Source organism: Malus sylvestris, chromosome 8 (assembly GCF_916048215.2).
Source record: "Malus sylvestris chromosome 8, drMalSylv7.2, whole genome shotgun sequence".
NCBI lineage: Eukaryota > Viridiplantae > Streptophyta > Magnoliopsida > Rosales > Rosaceae > Malus > Malus sylvestris.
The window spans coordinates 6,188,025-6,208,657 of NC_062267.1; the positions used below are offsets into that span (position 1 = coordinate 6,188,025).

Consider the following 20,633-nt stretch of genomic DNA (forward strand, 5'->3'; position numbering starts at 1 on the left):
AAGGAAGGAGGGTTGGTATTTATTACATGAGAGAGAGAGAGAGAGAGAGAGAGAGCTCAAACATCTCTAGGTTGTATTTTTGGAAATGGATCATCTCCGGATCTATTCCTTCTAATTCATCAAGTTTAAAGATTCAGACCGTTAAAATTTGATTCAACGACTAAATTTATCATAACTTTTAAAGTAAACCTCTGTTTGTAACTATTGGATCAAATTTCAACGGCCTAGATCTCTGAACTTGATGGATTAGGAGAAATGGATGATCCTTTTCTGTATCTATTGACTGGTTGAGGTTATGACCAATAAGTTATAGGTATTGACTTGCTGCAAGTTAGATCTTACGTGTTCTTTTAACCTAGATCAGTGTGTCTGCACTTTTGCATTCGTAGTCCTTAATTTTTCTTTTTCGTCAAATTAGAACAGTTTAGGATAGAACATTTTACGTTAAAGAAATAGAAAATTAACTAAAATGATTAGAAAATCAAAATTTTCAATTACTAAATTAATTGGAACCAAATATAAATGGCATAGAAATCAGACATTGACGACATAATGAGAAATTGATCATTTTAACAATTGAAATGTAAAAAATAATATTTCAGACCAATTTCCGAAAACAATAAAATAAAGGGAACTTTAACGAAAAGCACCTGGTACTGTTCACTTTAACAAAAAATCACATTTTTACACTAAAAAGTCAATCATGGTACTATTCACTTTACCTTTTATTTTGTCCTTATCATTAAAACTCAAAGTTTTCAAACATTTTTCATTAGTTTTCCTTAAAATAAACCAACGTTTTTTTTTTTTATCTCGACCAATACTATGGTTTTCTCCCGAATGGATGGTCCCATTGTTGTTGTGACTGGTGGCCATAAGAAGTTAAAGGTTGATATAACAAGAGCCAAAATTTGAATGTTATTCTTTCTGCATGAGATAGCAGTACATGTCATAACGTTACATGTAATTAGTGTTTGAGATAAAAAATATATATAACAGTACAACATGTCACACTAATCAACAAAAGAGTATTTGTTATGTATTGTAATTGTCGACATCTTTCAAATATTGTCTTGACATGTATATATGTGTGTGTGTATGGAATATAAGAGTGCTTCTCTTATACTTAACCAATATGTTAAAAGTATCAATGAAATCTATCAGTCGTAGTCAAAATTTAAAATTTTCTCCTGTATGTATGGAATGAGTTTTGATTCCAACCTCTTTGCCATATCTTTTTCTAATCGTGTGACATCTTATACGTTCAATCTTTGTCTTTTTAACATGTCCAATCTCCATCTTTTTAAGATTAGTTTATATTTTATCCTGAAAGAAAAAAAATGTAACATTTGAGAGATTAAATTTGTAGAAAAAAATTTGAAAATTAAAAGACATGAAAGTTGATAGTTGATTTATTACTTAAGCGTTGATAAACATGCTCATTCCTATTAGTAGAGAGATTTTTCAGTGTGACCGGCACACAATGCGATACAACACGTGTCACTATACAAATTATGAGATATGTATGTTGAAAAGTTAATAACTTAAAAAATAAAATTTTCCATCACTTATATAAAAATACGTGGTGTATCATCCGTATTTCTGTCACAATAAAAAATTTCTCCTATTAATGATACATCATTTAGTTTATAAATTTTATCTTTCTAATATTATCAAAAAAAATAAATAAATAAATAAAACAGTTTTCTTGACAGATCATGCAAATGACATCATCAACGTGGAAATCTTTGGAGATCACGAGGAAAAGTAGCTTCTGAAAAATATATAGTATTACAAAAATGATGTAATGAAAAAAAAATTGAGGTATCATCGACTTGGAAATTTTGGGGATTAACAAAGAAAAGTATTACCAGTAATGTGTAATTTCAGTGTTTCATACATCACTGATTTAATAATTTAGGATGGTTGGCCAAAACATCATCTCATTTAACCAAATGCAACACTCTTCCATTCTCTTTCTTTCTAAAAAGAAAAATATCTTCGACATGACATCATGTGACGTGACTTTGTTTCGGTTACACAACTAATTTTATTTTCATTTTGACATCACACATTACATCTAGGCCTTCCATGTATTGACAGGACACATTATAGACCTTCAACAACGAATTTTGTGAGATCCGCTATATATAGGAATCGGGTTGTTTGGTTTGATTCTTATAACATTGCTTAGTTAATGGTGTGACTGTGTAAGAGTCATATTATATAAGGTTCAAAATCAACAAACCTATATATTAAACTCAACAATTGAATTCAATTTTTCATATCTTCTTTTTTAAAATAGGGATCAATTGGTGGCTTCTCTAAAACAGATAACTTTTTAAGTTTCGAGAATCAAACTCATGATGTGCTGTGTAGATAGAAGATACGTTCTCAAATTACACATAATACAAAAGAATGCCACATTTGATTAATTCCCAACAATCATTAGGATTAAGGTACCATCATTTGATTAGTGCCCCATTTCCGTGATTTAAGGTAAAATCATGGAGTTTGTTGCACCTAAAAGAAGCTCACACTTCCTCAAATATTAAATGTTGTGATAGATTTTCTCCCAAAAAAATATAGAGAATTATGACCTTTTGTTGTTCTTGTGGTGGGACTGTTCATGATGGGATGGTTTATGGGCCTCAATTTCCATCACAATCTTATCTCCAACCCTAATCAAGCATTAACTACTTATACTTTTTGGGGCTAAACACCTTTTGAATAATCCTTAACATGTGAAGTGTGCCTTTACTTGTAGCCCACTATGGCACTGTCAGCGTGGTGTAATGTAATGGGAAGATGGGGGAGTATAAGATGAAACTCTAGCAACCCCACAAATTTTTTATGGATTTTTAGATAAAATGGTTTTTGAGATTAACATAACTCATTTGTTTGGTCTTTTGATGTTTAAAATCGATAGAACTGGTCATTGAGTTTGTCCACCGTCAATTGTTTGTCATTCCACTAAAAATTCTCCGTTAAATAAGGATAAAATGACAAAAATTTGTTTTTTTTTTTGTCAAATATTTTGGCCCATTGAAGATTAAATTGAGGATATTTTTGTCATTTTAGCCCGTATTTAATGGAGATTTTTCACAGAATGATCAAAATGATTGACAGTAGACAAACTCCAAGAACAGTTCTATCGATTTTATATCTCAAAGACCAAACAAGAGTTATCCAATCTCAAGAACCATTTTTGCTAAAATGCCTTTTTTCTATTTTATATGAGCAATATTGAGGGAGAGGAATTTAAATTTGGGACTTTGCATACAGAGTAAACACTTTTAACCAACTGAACTACAATTTCTTTGTAGAAACTCCATGACATTTTGTTTTGCTCTTCAAGTATGGAAGAAGGGGGAGGAAGATGATTTTTTTTCTTTCTTTCTTTCTTAGATGTGCTCTACGATTCGAGTTGCAAATCCAAGCTAACGATCTTTGTAGATGTAGCAACTCTATAGTTTAGTGGTGTTTCTCTATATTAGTAATGAGAAGTCTCATCTCATGTTTGACTGACATGAATGACGAGTTCAACACCTAATACATAATTGTAAGAATTATAAGCGTCATTCTAAAAATCCACATTTATACATAATCATAAGAATTAGAAAATGTCGTTCTGAATAGAAAGGAAACAAACGTTACAGCTTACATAAATACTACTAATAAGGCCACTTGATAATCTTCAACATCCAACAGATTTGGGTACTGAAACTGGATTTTTGGCTCTCAAACTCTCAATCTTAGACTTAAACTCGCTGTGGAAAGACATGAGCGATGTCTTCCGACACCCAAAAGCGACACTGAACTGTTTGATTTTTTCTTCAAGATCTTTCCTTCTCAGTAACTCGTGATTCAGATCCTTCACAACATTTTCCTTTTGGTCAGTAACCAGAGCAAGTGTTTGAGATGATTCAGATACCTTTTTGTGCAAGGAATCTCTTTCTTCTTTCAAAAGCCGAAACTCAGCTTCCATGGCATCATATCTTTGCTTGGATTCCTCTAGAAGCTGGTTATTCGAATCTAGCTCTTCCTCCAGGCCATTGTATCTTTCCTTGATAGTGCTGAGCTCATTGCTTAGTTTTCCCTCCCAACAGGCAGTTTCTCCTCCCCTTGTGCAGTCCTTTATCACAAAAACTTTAACTTATAACAAAGCCACCCTAAATTGCTCATTTTTTCCCGGGAAATATACCTAGACAGAACTTTTTACGAATCTTCTATGAAACACATAACTTTTTTTCACTAAATGAGGACTAAAAGGACATTGAAATGTGTTTTATTGCCTTTTAGCGCTCCTTTAGTGAAAAAGTTATATATTTTGATAAAAATCCGTACAACGTTATGTCCATGTATATTTCTCTTTTCTCTCAAACCAAACTTCTTTCATGATTTCTGTGGGTTCAGCTAAAACTTAGCATGCCAGAGTGCACATAAGTAAACTGCAAGAAAGACTCTGAAAAGCAGACTTATATATATATAAATATGAAACATAGTGTGATTATAGCAGATTGAATCATTCCTATACATAGATGGTTTCCTAAAATATCACAAAAAATTGAGTTTCTTTGCCTACATTTGAAGCAATCGTTCCTATTCTTGTATCCTAACCCCTTTCCCCGCCCTTCGTCACTACTTGGCTTAAACCCCAAGTATTCACAAAATTCTAAAATACCGTTTAGAACTCCCCTGTAACTAATACTTTATGCATCAACATGATTCAAAAACATGTAAGAAATCTTCAACAGAAAGGCAGAGAATAGAATCATAACTAATGGAAAATATCTTTTTAGTAGTGACCTGCCAGCTACCTTGTATTCACTGCGGCATAGCGAATTTCTCACTTGCTCATTCTCAAGATTTGATGGTTCTGATGATTCGAACAATTTGATTGTGCTGTTCAACCTCTCGGAGAGAATTTTTCGCTGTTCTTCAATTAGAGAACTATTCCTAGAGAACAATCTTTGGTCCTCATCAAATGCCGCTGAGAATTGGGCTTCAAGAGTCGTAAAGAGGCTTGTGCCAATTTCACTTATGCTCGAAAGCAATGTTGCCGCAGAAGATTTTTCATCAGATATAAAGCTCTGTCCAGATAACTGTAATGTTACTAAACTGTGTAACACCAAACAAAAGTTGGGAGCTCAAAATGGAAAACAGCTATTACCTGAGTCTTTGATAAAACATCCACATAAATATCTTTGCAGGTTGCCGCACATTCACAAAGCCTTTGAGGGATGTCTCGAATTAGTTGTGCTTCTTTTTGGAGTTCAGATATTTCCCGAACTAATTGATCATTCAATACAGCTTGTTCGGCATGTTTCCTCTACACAGATAAGTATCAAAACAGAATTCCATAAATCTAGGCAGAAGTTTAATTTGTGCATTTTAAACTCTAAAGTTGGACTACAATATCCAAGTCCATATACCATATACATACCTTGAGATCATCTCTCTCTTCAACAGTAATTTCTAGCTGTCTCTTCAAATTGTGGACCTCGTGCTTGTAGTTCTCATTTGAGCCCTTCAAAAAATTGATGAGATAAGTGAAAAAAACTCATAAAACTTATGTCCGACAAGCAAAATGCAAAATGAGAAAATAGAATGAGAATGATAGCTTCTCAAAGTTTTAAAATGGAAAAAATGGGAAGGTGAAGAATAGTAGGTAACATTAAACTCACTGGAGTTTCATCACTTGGCGGAAAGGATTGAACTTTTCTAGCAGGAGTTATCTGAAGGGAATCAAGGTCAGCTATGAAACCTTTGTTCATTTTAAACCATGTGTCTTCATCAACCACGTTGCTAAAAGCATCTGGAAGAGGGCTAAAGCTGGGCAACTGTGAATAATTTGATCGCTTGACAACGAAGGAATGGGGAGCTGCCTTGAAATTAGATGGGGTACTGAAGATATCTCCTTGAGATTTACTACTGCTGTCACTACTAACTTCCTTAAGGCTTTGTCTCCCAGAATCTTGTGCCTATAAAAAGATTTATGGATATGAGAACCTCACATACACACACATGCACTACAAACAAACAGAACTACCTGAAGACCCTAAAACAACATGAAACATGTAAGTTAGAATACATATTTGCACAACATATAACAAAGCATTAGAGGTATACCTGACTAGAACTTCTCTCAAAGTCTGAAATAGTAGAAAGACTACTGAGATTGTCAGTTTTCATCTGTTGATCCCTGATGCATTGTTCGCGTTGTTTATGTGATTTCCGCTGCTGTTCCAGTTCCATTTCAAGCTTCTCGCGTTCTAGTTCATACTGAATCATAGAAAGTTAGCACCTAAGTTGACTAAATGTAAAAGAAGCACAAGTAATGGTTGGTGCGTGATGCAGATGAAACTCTAGGTATGGAAATTTTGCGGGGAAATACCATACCTGAAGCAAGTCGTTTCGCAACTTCAGTATTTCTTGCTCCAGCACCCCAGCATGGGATCCCTGATAATTCATTTTTTTCAAGACAAGATAGTTATGTGAGCTTGTGTCTAACTTTTCATGTAAAATAAAAGAGATAGTTCTACCTGAAGTTTCATACGAAGCTCTTCTATCTCTTGTTTTTGTCGCTTCAGTAAGGCTGCATCTGTCAAAATCTGCAATAAATTTGACCATTAGTGATGCACTTAGAAATTTCCTGTATGAGATGCTAAAATCCTGAACTAATTAGCACAACAAAGTGGAATATACCACCCAAGAAGAAACATACCTCATTAACTTGAGCACAATTAGTGATGCGCTTAGCTCTGCTAGCAAATTGAAGGGTCCCCTTTGTTTCCTCAATGTGTATCTAAATGCATCCATAACATATTATGATTATAATACATATAGCATTCAGTTATGCTGCTAAACTAAATTATATTACCAGGGGAACAATAATATGATACCTCTTCTGGTGCTATAGTACAAATAATTGAAGTTTTTGCATTGCCTCCAAGGGCAGGTTGAAGTATACGGGTAAGCTTACTATCGCGATAAGGAATGTGACCCCTGCACAGATGTTATCATTAGCAAAAATAGCTCACGTTCAGCTAAAAATGATTTACCAAAAGTGAAATAAATACCTGTTTTTAGCGCCATCACTAAGTTTGTTAATTACATTTCCAAGAATCATTAGGCTCTTGTTTATGTACTTTCCCTCCTTCAGACGTACTCCGCCAGCTCCAGTTTTGGCAATCCGTTCAGAACCAGCTAAATCTACCAAATTCTGCACCCATCATTTAAAATTTAACGACAACACTCACAGAGTCAGAAATAAATAATTAAGATACAGCAAAGCATAAGAGAACAAATCATCTGGATCTGTTTATCAACTTTGATAGAGAATGGCAGAAAGAATACGAACCAAGACTGAGACACGAATAGCATCAGTACTTGAACAAGTAGTGTCCTTCGAATGGCTTTCAATTACCTAAACTCATGAGATACAGAAACCATTGCTTGTGAGTTAGTAGTAAATCCAAAATTTAGTTGGAGGCTCTACATAGAAAAGTATAATATATTAATATGGACATACCATTCTGAATATTGTGTGAGATCTACTACTCCGAGCATTCATATTTGTTTCTCCAAAGTGCCTATTAACTGTAATTCACATTTTTGCAGGTGCATGTAAGAACGAATATTCAAGTAAAAAAGCATAGTGGAACAAAAAACCCAGAAACTCAAGTTTTGGTTTCCAAGTGCAAACCTTCTCCGGATTCAATGAGCTTCAACACCTGTTCAGCGTTACTGACAATTTCCTCCCTGAGGCCAGCAACAAATATGCCACGCTGCACGCGAAAAATCAGTGAATTCAGTTCACTTAAAAGAAGCTAACTAAATTTGTGAAAAGGGTCAGTGTAGCCAACCTCCAAACTCTCATGAATCTGCAATTTCTGGTTCTCTACTGCAAAAAGGTCGTTAATTTCCTCATTGTACAATTCCATGTAGGATACTCGAATCAGAAACTCCCGATGGGACATCTGGAAACATAAAGTTGCATCCAAATCAATACAGCAAGCATCAAATTTAATCTAGCAAAAATCAAATTTCAAATTAAGAGAACCTCTATAGCTCACTACCATCTGGATTCTGTCAAATACATCTCTAACAGCTCGATGAATGATACCCGGATCTGTTTCGGAACCATTCATGGTGAAAGTCTTCCCACTGCTGGTCTGCCCATAAGCAAACGCAGTTCCTGTAAACATTCCACACAAACATCATTAAACGCAAAACACCAACGAAACGGAGCTAATAAAGTCTCAATCTTTTCACATACCATTGAATCCTTCAACTGCGGCATGAATAATGTCCTTGGTGAGAAGCTCGTAAACCCTAGAATTCGTACAACCTTCATCGAACACATGGTCTGCAAACAACAAAACCTCATTTCTCGCAACCAAATCACACCGAAACCAAACCAAAACAAATCAGAATCAAATCGCGAACTCTCATGTGCTCGCTTACCGAAAGCGTAGGAGATGCCGGAGATCGGCGTGCCGTGGGACTTGTGGAGCGAAATGCGGTTGTCGTCGACCTTCCAGAAGGCTCCGCTGGAGGAATCGTGAGTCACCGGAGGCCTCACCCGAACCGCGACGCAGATCTTCTCCATTGAAGCCGTCGATTTTGTTTCTCTCGAAGAGTCTGAGAGGGACTGATGGAATTCAACTTCCGCAGGCGGCAAATGCTCTCTTCCTTTCGGAACAGTTCAAATTTGAATTTCGTTCGGTTTACGAAAATGCCCTTTATTGATAATTTTTTAGCGCAGATTTCAACGGTCGGATGACGAACCAAAAAATAAAAAATAATTTTTAGCGCGATCCATGCTGAAAAGCCCATACAATTTTGGGCTCTCTAGTTTGAAGCCCAAATTCAATAAAAAAATGAAGCCCCAAAGGTTGGCCTTTTGTGGTCTTCATCTGTATACTTTTTTTCTATGACGAATATTTATATTATGTCCACCGTTTTTTTTTTTTCTTTTTTCAAAAGAAACTATAAACGTGATGATCTAACCTCCCACTAGGTTGCAATCAACAAAAAAGATAAGACATCTAGATGACTACCTTAGAGTATTATGTTTGAAACTTTGTTACCTAGCTATGATATTATTAAAATGTGTCACTAGGTTGCGAATTTTGTTACAAAAGCTGACCAACTTACTATATTCAAAAGCTCGAAACAACTTGAGCTTGGTATTATTTAAATTCGCTCAAGCTCATTTCGTGTAAGAAGGAAGCCAAACCTAATTTAAGGTCGGAAATAAAATTAAACAAGCTAAACTTCAGTATAATGATATTAAATTTGGGTCGAGTTGTTTATAACCCTATCTATACTACAATCTCTTGCGTTAGAGAGGTGGTCGATTGAGTGGCCACTTAAGATGGCACAAATTAGTAGCAGTTTGTTTTTTTCTTTTTTTCTTTTTTTCTTTCTTGTTATACAAACGATGTTAGGCAAGAAAATAATGAACTTAGAATTAGAACCTCATATTCAAGAATAAATGTTATTAATCGATTGAGCTACTTGCATTATCATTTCAAATTAATGTATGTCTATGGTGTCGTATCTTTAGATAAGTCGACATAAACGTGTCCTTTTTTTGGTCGGACGTCATAAAAGTATCTTTGCTATCCACTATAAGAAATTGTAAGATTGACTGCAAAAGAAAAGGAGGAAGAAAGCAATAGGAAGAAGGAAGAATCAAAGAGACTGAATATATATGGAATATAATCTGGTTTCCTTTTTCAGATGACAGATTCATGATTATCCAAACCATGAACTACAATTTCAAAAGAGCAAACGAATTTTTTTAGGCTATATTATAAATCATGTGATATGTTATTAATAAAAATAAATAAACAAATTAAGTAACATTTAAATAATAATCAAATAATCAATAATCACATTACTTGATTTATAAAATATAATTTAAATTGATAACCTGCCTTGCATTTCCCAATCCAAAAATATATCAATGAACGATGCATACTTTGCAAGAAGTCAAAAAGAAATTTACTTTCACCAACCTTTTTCACTACTTTTGTTTTAATTACTACCAAGTATTTGTGCATGTGTTAATTAATTAAGTTGTCAACATCTAAGAACAGTAATATTTGGTTTGATACGTAACTTGGTTGTGACAACTTACAAAGAAAGTAAGCCCCAGTTTGGGGTTGAGGTGATTTTAAAAAAAGCTCCTATGAAAAAAAGCTGGGAGTGTTTTTGGTGTTTGGTAAACTTAAAAAAAATGGCTTATTTTGGAAGCTGCTGTGAGAATAAGCTGAAATCAAAGGAAAAAGCTGAAGCTGCAATTTGTAGCTTTGGAAAACTGGCTTTTTTTCAAAGCACATAGAACTGCTGTGCTCCTTTAATGAAAAGATCCACTACCAGACTACTTTTTTTTCCAAAAGCACTTTTACAAAAAAGTTTACCAAACACTCTGCTGATTTATTTCACAGCCGCTTATTCTCACAGCACAGCCGCTTATTCTCACAGCAGCTTTTTTTCAAAGCACAGCAATACCAAACCAGCCCTAAGTGTCACGAAAGAGACAACACAACAGAAACAGTACATACAGTGCTTTTAGATTCTACCATTTTCAAGAGTTTGAAGGATTAACGCATCCAAAAAGTGATTAATGATAACTAAGCATGCATTAGAGAGTGTTAATTATCTCTTTTTCTTTTTATGTAGTTGAATTAATCAAATCGGTCGGCCTAGCTAGGGGGTTTGCTTTTCTTTTTCTTTCTTTGTTTTTTAATTTGCTCTCCGGAATGATACATGCTTTGGTGATTTGATGGGGGCTACAAATCCAAAATTTCAAATCCATTCCTTGCATCTGGATTGAAAGAGTCCACAACAAGATTAATTGCATGCAATACAAGGTCGACGTATGTTTTGTCCACGCACCTTTTCTTTATCCATCAATCACACACACACACATATCTATTTTTATGGTAGTGGCCTAACTCTCTTGACTACACTTTCCAACTTCCCATGGCTTCGGAATTCCATATTAGGCTAAAATTATTTATATTTATATTTCTTTTGTTTGAATAACATATATCTCTACTAATTAATAAAACACTCATTGTCAACTAAAATTTTATAAAATTACCAGTTTAACCCTCTAATTAAAACAAAACATGAATAAAAAATATGAGGCATTTTTTTTCATAGCATCACCTACATGTGATCCTAATATATCTCTAATTATAAAAATAAAATAAAAAACTTCCCACTCTCACATTCTCTATCAGTCCCTTCCTCTCTCCTTCTATTTCAAGAACAAAAATAAAAAAAATTTCTCACACATTTTGTGTGTGCCCATATGCTAGTGTTTTTTATGAAAAGAAATTACTGCTAATATATATATATATATGGTACATGTGAATTGCACATGAGTGCTCATGCGATAATCAGTTAATAATTTAATATGTTGTTAACCACTTGAATAGGTTAGTTTCACAATATTTCTCAGAATCAATCATTTTTAGGTTAACAATTGAAGATCATGCAACGTTTACTCAAATCAAAAGCCATGTTTAGTTATTTAACTCTAACTTGATAAAAGCCAAATATTTTAGCCCGGAAAATTTAGTTTTTAGCCCAGAAATAACTTTTCTGCTCTAATAGTTCTAGCATAAAATTTTAACCCGGGATTATTAAAGAATAAACTTAGGCTATTTTTTTGTTAAATTAAATTTAAAAAATAAATAAATATGTAGACTATCGTAAATTATTTTTATGAACATTTTAATCTAAAAAAAGTTAAATTCCGATAAATATTGAAAAATTTAAATTCCGATTTCTGGGCTAAATTTCGGGAGGAATTTGGTCTTGGTTTAGCATTTAGCATTTAGCCCAAATTTTCTCCTTAGGTTGGAGTGGGTTTGGGGGGAAATTTAGCTTTTAGCCCATCATTGAAGTTGGTTTAAGTAGACGAATCTTGTGATGTTGATAAATAATGAGATGTTCACAAAAATAATTAAAGAGCAAAATTTAATATATATTAAAACCCAAAAATAACTGAATTACTGTTCATAAGCACAGTATTGTTTCAATTTTGCCCTCACACTTTTACAATAATCCCGGTTGTGTCCTTGCTGAATATTTTTTTTTCGTTCTTCCTTCCCTCTCTTCCCTCTCTATGCACTCTAGTTTCCCTTCTTCTCTCTCTCAAATGTCCACTCTCTCTCCAAAAGTCCATCTCTCTCTTCCTCCGAACCACTCACCGTATCTTCAGTTTAGAAGAGTCATCATCCTTAGCTGCATTTTAGATCAAGTTTTCACTACCCTCCAACCATGTAGACTTGCTGCACAAATTTTCACTCACCTGCCATACCACTGTAAATTCACAAGTTTTCGTTCTACTTTTTATATATTAATTCCCTTTGTTTTGATGTTAATTGGATTGTGCTTTGCCTTCATCTTCTACGCACCAGCATATTCCTAACTCACATAGAAACTGTAACGTATATACTTAGAGATGATTTTGGTCTAAAGGTTTACTATGAGAAGATTGACAAGAAAACAAATAAACTTAAATTCATTTACCATTCTTGGGGTTGTGCTTCCCAATAATAAATGTGTTCAGAGTGAAGGTTTACCATGAGAAGATTGACAAGAATACAAATAATATTTCTTTCAAACTTTCTTAATGTTGCGTGTATATTTTGATTACGATTTGGGTGTATATATACTTATAACTTTCTACATGTTTTATACTGTTCTAAAATTCGCAGCATCGAGCGAGAACACTTTCACTAGTGATTTCTATTTTCAATGAATTTTTGCGATAATGATTTATGAATGAAACCTTAAAACCAAGGGGTCTTTTGATATGGGTCAAAAGTAACTAAAAATTGGACATATTTCAAAAGTCAAAAGTGACTAAAAAGTTCACTTATTTCAAAAGTTGGGCTATAAAATTGGACCTATTTCAAATTTTCCCTAAAAACAAACACTTCATCAGACTATGAGATTACCTTGTAGAACAAATCAGACAAATAAATAGCGCTATCTTAAGTTACTAACTAGTTAGCATTTAACAAGTACGTATGTCCATGCGAGCTAGAAAAATCACAGACTCTTGTTTGCCAAACAAAACTAATCACATAAAACGTTAACATTAGCGAGTAAATTGTAGCAACAGTCTCTTACCTTTAACTCAATTAGAGCAATGATCCATCAACTAAAAATCCATTATCATTGGTCTCTCAACTTATCAAAATGTGCAGCTATGATCCCTCAACTAAAAATTCATTACCATTGGTCCCTCAACTTTAATCCAACTGGAGAAATGGTTCATCAACTTTAATCCAATTCGAGCAATGGTCCCTCAACTTTAATCCAATTCGAGCAATGGTCCCTCAATTTTAACTCAATTGTAGCAATGGTCATTTCAATATAACTCATTTTGACAAAATTTTGACAAAGTTGACGAAAATAACTACACGTTTTGATGAGTTAAGGGATCCTAATTGTAGCAATGATCATTTCAACATAACTCATTTTGACAAAATTTGACGAAGTTGATGAAAATGACTATAGCTATACATTTTGATGAGTTGAGGGACCAATGATAATAGATTTTTAATTGATGAACCATTGCTCAAATTTGATTAAAGTTGATAAACCATTGCTACAATTTACTCTAACATTAGCATGTCGATCGCATCAACTAGGCTGCTGCGGTACGTAGTTGCCGCTTTGCCCAACAAGTAATGGGACAAAGTTAAAAGTAGTGAATCATCATGCGCTAGCTAAAAGCAAAGCAAAATGTGAGATACATTATATGGAAGGAAATGCATGTGTTTGGAGAACTGAGAATCTTCCATACTGTTCCTCCTTCGATATTAATCTTTTATTTTCCAAGTAACGTATAGTACTGTTGCACTGCTTTTCCTTCGAATGGACATCCCTCTAAAGCTCGAAAGCCCAAGTAGTACATCTAAAAAGCTCGAGCTAGCAAGCTGTAAAGAATAAGATCAAAGATTAATTTTCCCTTATTCTTAATTGCCCTCAAAATAAAAGACATTGCACCCAAACATTGTACTGATAACATAATTTAATATCTTACGGCTGGGACCTTTTTTTTTTTTTTTTTCTACCGATAGGTCTTGGACCTTACATGTGTTGGTTATGATGGGTCGGAATTAGCGGATTCCAGTATAATACAAATTACAATATATGATTTATATTACGAAATTTAAGATATAACGGATCCAATCCTTCTTTTTTTTCCAAATTTTCTGAGTTGATTTTGATGCATCAAAGTTACAAATAATATCTGGTTCGTATTTTCTATCTAACTTGCACTCCTAAGTATAACAGTTGAGAACCAAAATAGTCTGTTAACTAAAAGTGTACTCCTTATATATTAGCGTTATGTTGCGGTCTGTGAGAGTGAAGGCTTTGAACTGTAATATTCTGCCCTAATCTAATGAGAAAAGAGACCCATATATACAGTTGAACGTTGAAATCTCTGCTTGATAAGGACCATACAAATTAATCTGATTTGGTGCCTTGCTTCTTTCTTTCTTTTTTCCCCTTTATTTCTAGCATTCTATTTGGCAAGTCCATGTATCCTTATGTTGCATAATCTAGGTACCAACTTTTTTTCTTTAATTTTTCTCGTACAGTTTTCAGGTAAAAGACATAGATATGCCCGTCTGGATAGTGGAAGATAAAGCTGCGCAAATGCTGTGCATAAGACATGTCGATTATAAGAGTAATTTTATAGGTATCAACTAACAATTAATCTAAAATTTTGATACGAATTAATGATTTATTTGTCCTTATATATTATTCACACTACTAGTCCTTTCATATCAAGCGATCAATTGGCATTCAAATTTTGAGATTCATCTTGGAAATGTTCATTATATCCTGTAGTATGCGATATTGTGTACCTTACTCCCCATATTGCCACTTGGTTTTATAATGAATTATATCTTTATTTATTGATTAACGTTTTGTAAATTATATCTTATGCCATAATTATTATCTTAGGGAAGTAGAATACAATATTGATAGGGAATTGTTATTGGTACTTATTGAAGTATCAGTCTTTAACCCTAGTATCAGTCTTTAACCCTAATACAGGATATTAAGCACTGGATTAAGGTTTGCTATTGGAAGAAGGGTTAAATGTTGGAAGAATAATGCAAGCTTTTATCTATCTTTGATCGAGATAACAGCTCAACTTGCATTCAGCTAGTCTTAGTGCTAGTATTAGCTGTTTGTTATTCCCTCATCATTGTAAAGCTTGTTAGTGGCTTAAGTTAGAGAGAGTGAAGGTCATCATTATACTTGCTTAGCTGCCATTGTCCCCTACCTTTTGTTCTCGACTCTCTTTCTCGTTTCTTCTTCTATTTATGTATGAACTTGTAACTGTTTTACATATGAAATATACATAAAAAATTCTACATGGTATCAGAGCAGTGATCCCTCTTGGACCTGCCTCTGTGTTCTTCCGAAATCCTACCAAATCCAAACCAGTTAAGCCATTATGGCAACACCAGCAGAGAAAATTTCAAAAAACGAAACCATGGATACCAACCCAATTCAACGTTTGAGCTCTATGCTCCTAAACGAATTCAACTATCTGCCATGGTCACGAGTTATTTCTCTCGCTCTTGAAGGACGTGGAAAGCTCCCGTTCATTCAAAAGGATGACATCATGCCCGAAACAACTTCACCAGATTATGCAGCATGAGTGTCCCAAGATCAACTTATCATGTCTTGGCTGTTAAACTCTATGGAACCAAAGATGGCTAAGATTTTCAATTATTCAGTGTCATCTCACCACCTTTGGAATTCTGTACGAGACATGTATGGGGATCTAAACAATGTTGCGCGAGTCTTCCAGCTAAAGAAAGACCTTACGGAATTACAACAGGGAAATCTCTCATTTGTTCAACATCTTGGCAACTTGAAGACCAAATGGAATGAATTGGATCTCTACAAACCTCATACCACGGACACAACCATTCTTTTAAAGCGTGCTGAAGAAGACAAGGTGTTCCAGTTGCTTGCAGCATTGGACCAGAGTATGAAGATCTTAAAAGTCATCTCTTGATGACACCTGAACTTCCCATTTTCCAGATGGTCTGCAATGTTATTCAACGCAAAGAAGTAAGAAAGAAGGTCATGAACGCAGACGTGATCGTTGGAGAATCAGATCTTAGGCCATCAGAAGCGAGAGCCTTCACCTTCTCCAGACCATACAAGGGAAAACGACCAGACTTAAAGTGTTCTCACTGTGTGAAGATAGGTCGTCCAGGCGTTGGACACATAAAAGAAAAGTGCTGGATTCTTCATCCAGAACTTAAACCCAAGTTCAACGATGATGGAAGAGCACCAAGAAACCAAATGAAGCATGCCTACAATCTTAAAGGAAACCTTGTTTGCAACAATGTCTCCAATAATGTGATAAACTCTTCCTCTAGTCCCATTACTCTTATAAATGAATTTGCTAACTTCTTGCAACAGAAACAAGGAACAACAAATCATGAAAATCCCTCAGCCATGCTCGGCAAGTTTGTTGGCTTCCTCGAACAATCAAGCTCAGTGTCACAAAATGACGTGCTAGGTATTGTTGCAACTATTTCCACTGCAATGGATCTTAGTAGTAGTCATGATTTTTTTATAGTCGACTCAAGAGCTTCTGATCACATGACTAACGATGCATCTTTACTCAATGATTTTCAAAACTTCTCCACTCCTTCTTTTGTCTGTAGCTAATGGCACCAAAGCTCGTATAGTAGGCAAAGGGAAACTCAAAATCTTCTCGAGTAAAAAAGAATCCCTTGTCATGCATGTCCCTTATTTTCCTTTCAAACTGCTGTCAGTAGGAAGAATAACACAATTGCTCAATTGTCTTGCAATTTTTTCCACTCACTATGTGATTTTCCAGGATCGAGTTTCAAAGGAAATGATTGGTAAAGGGTTCTTCCTCAATGGACTGTACTATGTCAACTTCTCTTCAAGTTTTCCAAAGAGTTTCTACGTAAACTCAAACACAGTAAACAAGGAGCAGCTGTGGCACATGAGATTAGCTCACCCTTCTTCACATGTTATGTCTTTTCTTTTTCCTAGTTTCTGTAAAGTGATCCCATATTGTGAAGTTTGTCACAAATCTAAGTTTACCAGGTTACCCTTTCCCCATTCTCTCTCTAGAGCTACCAAAGCTTTTGAAATTGTCCATTCCGACATTTGGGGACCTGCAACCTTAGAGTCTTTTGATGGTTACAGATTATATATATCTTTCATTGATGATTTCTCTAGAACTACCTTTGTGTATTTACTTAAATTCAAGCACAAAGCTTTCCAGTGTTTCAAAAATTTTCATAACTTAGTTCAAAATCATTTTAACTCTAATATTGGCATCTTAAGGTCTGATAATGGGTCTAAGTACACTTCCAAAATCATGTCAACTTACTTAAGTGAGCATGGAATTTTGCAACAAACAAGTTGTGTAGGAACGCCACAACAAAATGGCATTTCAGAAAGAAAGAATCGAGATTTTCTTGAGAAAACACGATCACTAATGTTACAAGCAAATCTTCCAAAGAAGTTCTGGTCTCAAGCTATACAAACTGCTGCATACATCATCAATCGCCTTCCTAGCAGAATCTTGAAGTTTAAATCTCCTTACCAAATTCTCAAAGGGAGAGAAATTGACATAAGTCATCTCCGTGTGTTTGGATGTGTATGCTATGTGCACATTCAAACTATTCACAGAGATAAACTTGATCCAAGGGCTATCAAGTGTGCATTTGTAGGCTACTCAACTTCCCAAAAGGGATACAAATGCTATGATTATAAGACCAGAAAGGTGTTTGTATCCAAGGATGTACGTTTTGATGAGACACACTCCTTCTTTCAGAAGCATGATGATGAACCTCAGAGGGAGCTCTTATATGAAGTGTTTCCCACTCCTCTCTTCCTTGATAATCCAAGGCTATCAACACCACACAATGAAGCTGTTGAGATAGAGCCAGCTCCTGAAAATATGGAAGCAGATGATGAAGAAGTCTTTCACGAAAGGAGAGAGCCCCAACTTGAACAACCCCATCCCCCACGAAGGAATCCATCTCGAAACAGACAACCTTTAGCCAGGCTTGATGATTTTGAAATCTACACGCCTAGATATCCTATTGGATAAATGGTTTACCATAGCAAGGTCTTCCCATCTCATGCGGCCTTTGTTACTGAGTTATCTCAAAACTCTGAGCCTCGATCATTCGAAGAGGCAAACCAATCTCCTGTATGGAGGCGTGCCATGCTTGAAGAACTGAAGGCACTCGATGAAAATCAAACTTAGAGCATTGTTTCTCTGCCAAAAGATCAACGTGTGGTTAGGGCAAGATGGATTTACAAGACGAAATTTCACTCAGATGGAATCATATAGCGGCACAAGGCAAAGTTAGTTGCAAGGGGCTTCACGCAAACTTTCGGGGTAGATTACAAAGAAACTTTTGCCCCGGTAGCAAAGATGAAAACAGTTAGAGTGCTTCTTTCGGTGGCTATCAATTCACACATGTCTCTACATCAAATGGATGTAAAAAACGTTTTCCTACATGGGGAGTTAGAAGAAGAGGTGTACATGCGCCTACCACCGGGTCATGAACGAGAGAAGGAACAAGGAATAGTTTGCAAGCTTCACAAGGCTATTTACTGTCTCAAGCAATCTCCAAGATCTTGGTACTCAAAACTGAGCTCTGTCCTTATGTCATCCGGTTTTAAACAAAGCAATGAAGATTCTTCAATGTTCACTAGGATTGGTACGCATGGAAGATTGGTGGTACTTGTTTATGTTGATGATCTTATTGTCACATGAGATAATTCAGAAAAAATAACTGCTCTCAAGGCCACCTTACATTCAACCTTCTCAATCAAAGATCTTGGCAGACTCTAATACTTTCTTGGAATCGAAATGGATCAATCTCCAACTGGTCTGTTTCTAAATCAACAAAAGTACGTTCTCGATCTTTTAGAAGAAGCCAATATGATGCATTGCAAGCCTGCCAAAACACCACTACCAACAAATTTCAAGGATGAAACCTCAGGCATCCAACTTGAAAATGCATCGGAGTATCAAAGGTTGGTAGGAAAACTTATCTATTTGACTATAACCCGACCTGACATTGCTTATGCTGTTAGCTTTGTCAGCCAGTTCATGCATTCTCCCTCATCTCATCATCTGCAACTAGTTAAAAGGATCATTCGGTACTTGAAAAGCTCAATGACTACCGGGATTTTCATGCAAAACAACGGACACTTCACCATTGAAGGATACACAGACTTTGATTGGGCAGGCAAGGTCCTTGATCGCAAGTCCACAACTGGTTACTGCACTCTTGTTGGTGGTAACCTCGTCACATGGAAGAGCAAAAAGCAATCCGTTGTAGCTCGGTCAAGCGCAGAAGCTGAGTACCGTGCAATGGCATCTACTGCATGCGAACTAATTTGGCTAATGAGTTTGCTACGTGATCTTGAAATCATCTCCTCCAAGCCAATTCTCCTTCACTGTGACAATCAAGCAGCAATGCATATTGCTGCCAACCCCGTCTTCCATGAACGCACAAAGTATATCGAGGTTGACTATCATTTCGTCCGCAACCAAGTCCAGTCCAAGCTGTTACAAACTGTATTTGTTCGCTCCAGTGATCAACTTGCCGATGTGTTCACCAAGCCTCTTCCTTCTGCATAACTTGATCGTCTTCTCTTCAAGCTTGGATCCAGAAAATCTCTCGATCCAGCTTGAGGGGGAGTATTGAAGTATCAGTCTTTAACCCTAGTATCAGTCTTTAACCCTAATACAATATATTAAGCACTGGATTAAGGTTTGCTATTGGAAGAAGGGTTAAATTTTGGAAGAATAATGCAAGCTTTTATCTATCTTTGATGGATAACAGCTCAACTTGCATTCAGCTAGTCTTAGTGCTAGTATTAGTTGTTTGTTATTCCCTCATCATTGTAAAGCTTGTTAGTGGCTATAAAGCTTGTTAGTGGCTTAAGTTAGAGAGAGTGGAGGTCATCATTATACTTGCTTAGCTGCCATTGTCCCCTACCTTTTGTTCTCGACTCTCTTTCCCGTTTCTTCTTCTATTTATGTATGAACTTGTAACTGTTTTACATATGAAATATACATAAAAAATTCTACAGTACTCACAAATTTCTTATTCTACACTCCAAACTTTCTATATCTAGAAAGAAAAATACACTTGTAAGGAGTGTATAATGAGATTTTTGGAGTGCCAATAACACTTCCCTATTAATAAATAAACAAGGTGAATATATTAATACCATCACTTGAAGCAGTAACAAATTACTCATTGGATTGGAAGACAGCTAGAGTATGTAGTTAATCATCTTTTTTATGGGTCCGATTTACTCTTTAGGTATTGGTATTTCTAGGGTTTGTTCACGACAAGACGTGCCATGAATAATTGCTAATTGCATTTGCTGCAAATTTGTACATATTATAGCATGACATGGAGATGAATAACCAAACTATTGTTTAGCTAGCTAACTTAGCATCAAGTTTGAAGTAACATAGAACAATATTATATTATTTAAATTACGAAATTGAAGAAAGAAAGAAAAAAAAAAAGTCTTCAACA

At 35.3% G+C, this 20,633-nt stretch overlaps 1 protein-coding gene across 1 annotated transcript; it reads right to left on the reverse strand.

Moving 5' to 3' along the window:
- Nucleotides 1–3,581: 3,581 nt before the first annotated feature.
- Nucleotides 3,582–8,720, reverse strand: LOC126630992 (kinesin-like protein KIN-7N). The gene is made up of 18 exons (XM_050301153.1): nucleotides 8,470–8,720; nucleotides 8,282–8,371; nucleotides 8,082–8,200; nucleotides 7,869–7,982; nucleotides 7,709–7,790; nucleotides 7,535–7,602; nucleotides 7,364–7,429; nucleotides 7,083–7,225; nucleotides 6,906–7,008; nucleotides 6,728–6,808; nucleotides 6,546–6,614; nucleotides 6,403–6,462; nucleotides 6,133–6,285; nucleotides 5,688–5,984; nucleotides 5,447–5,530; nucleotides 5,174–5,332; nucleotides 4,821–5,093; nucleotides 3,582–4,135 (listed from the first exon to the last, which is right to left on the reverse strand). The coding sequence occupies exons 1-18, from the start codon at nucleotides 8,612–8,614 to the stop codon at nucleotides 3,698–3,700; spliced, it is 2,544 nt and encodes an 847-aa protein (XP_050157110.1). The 5' UTR covers nucleotides 8,615–8,720; the 3' UTR covers nucleotides 3,582–3,697.
- Between the last annotated feature and the right edge of the window lie 11,913 nt (nucleotides 8,721–20,633).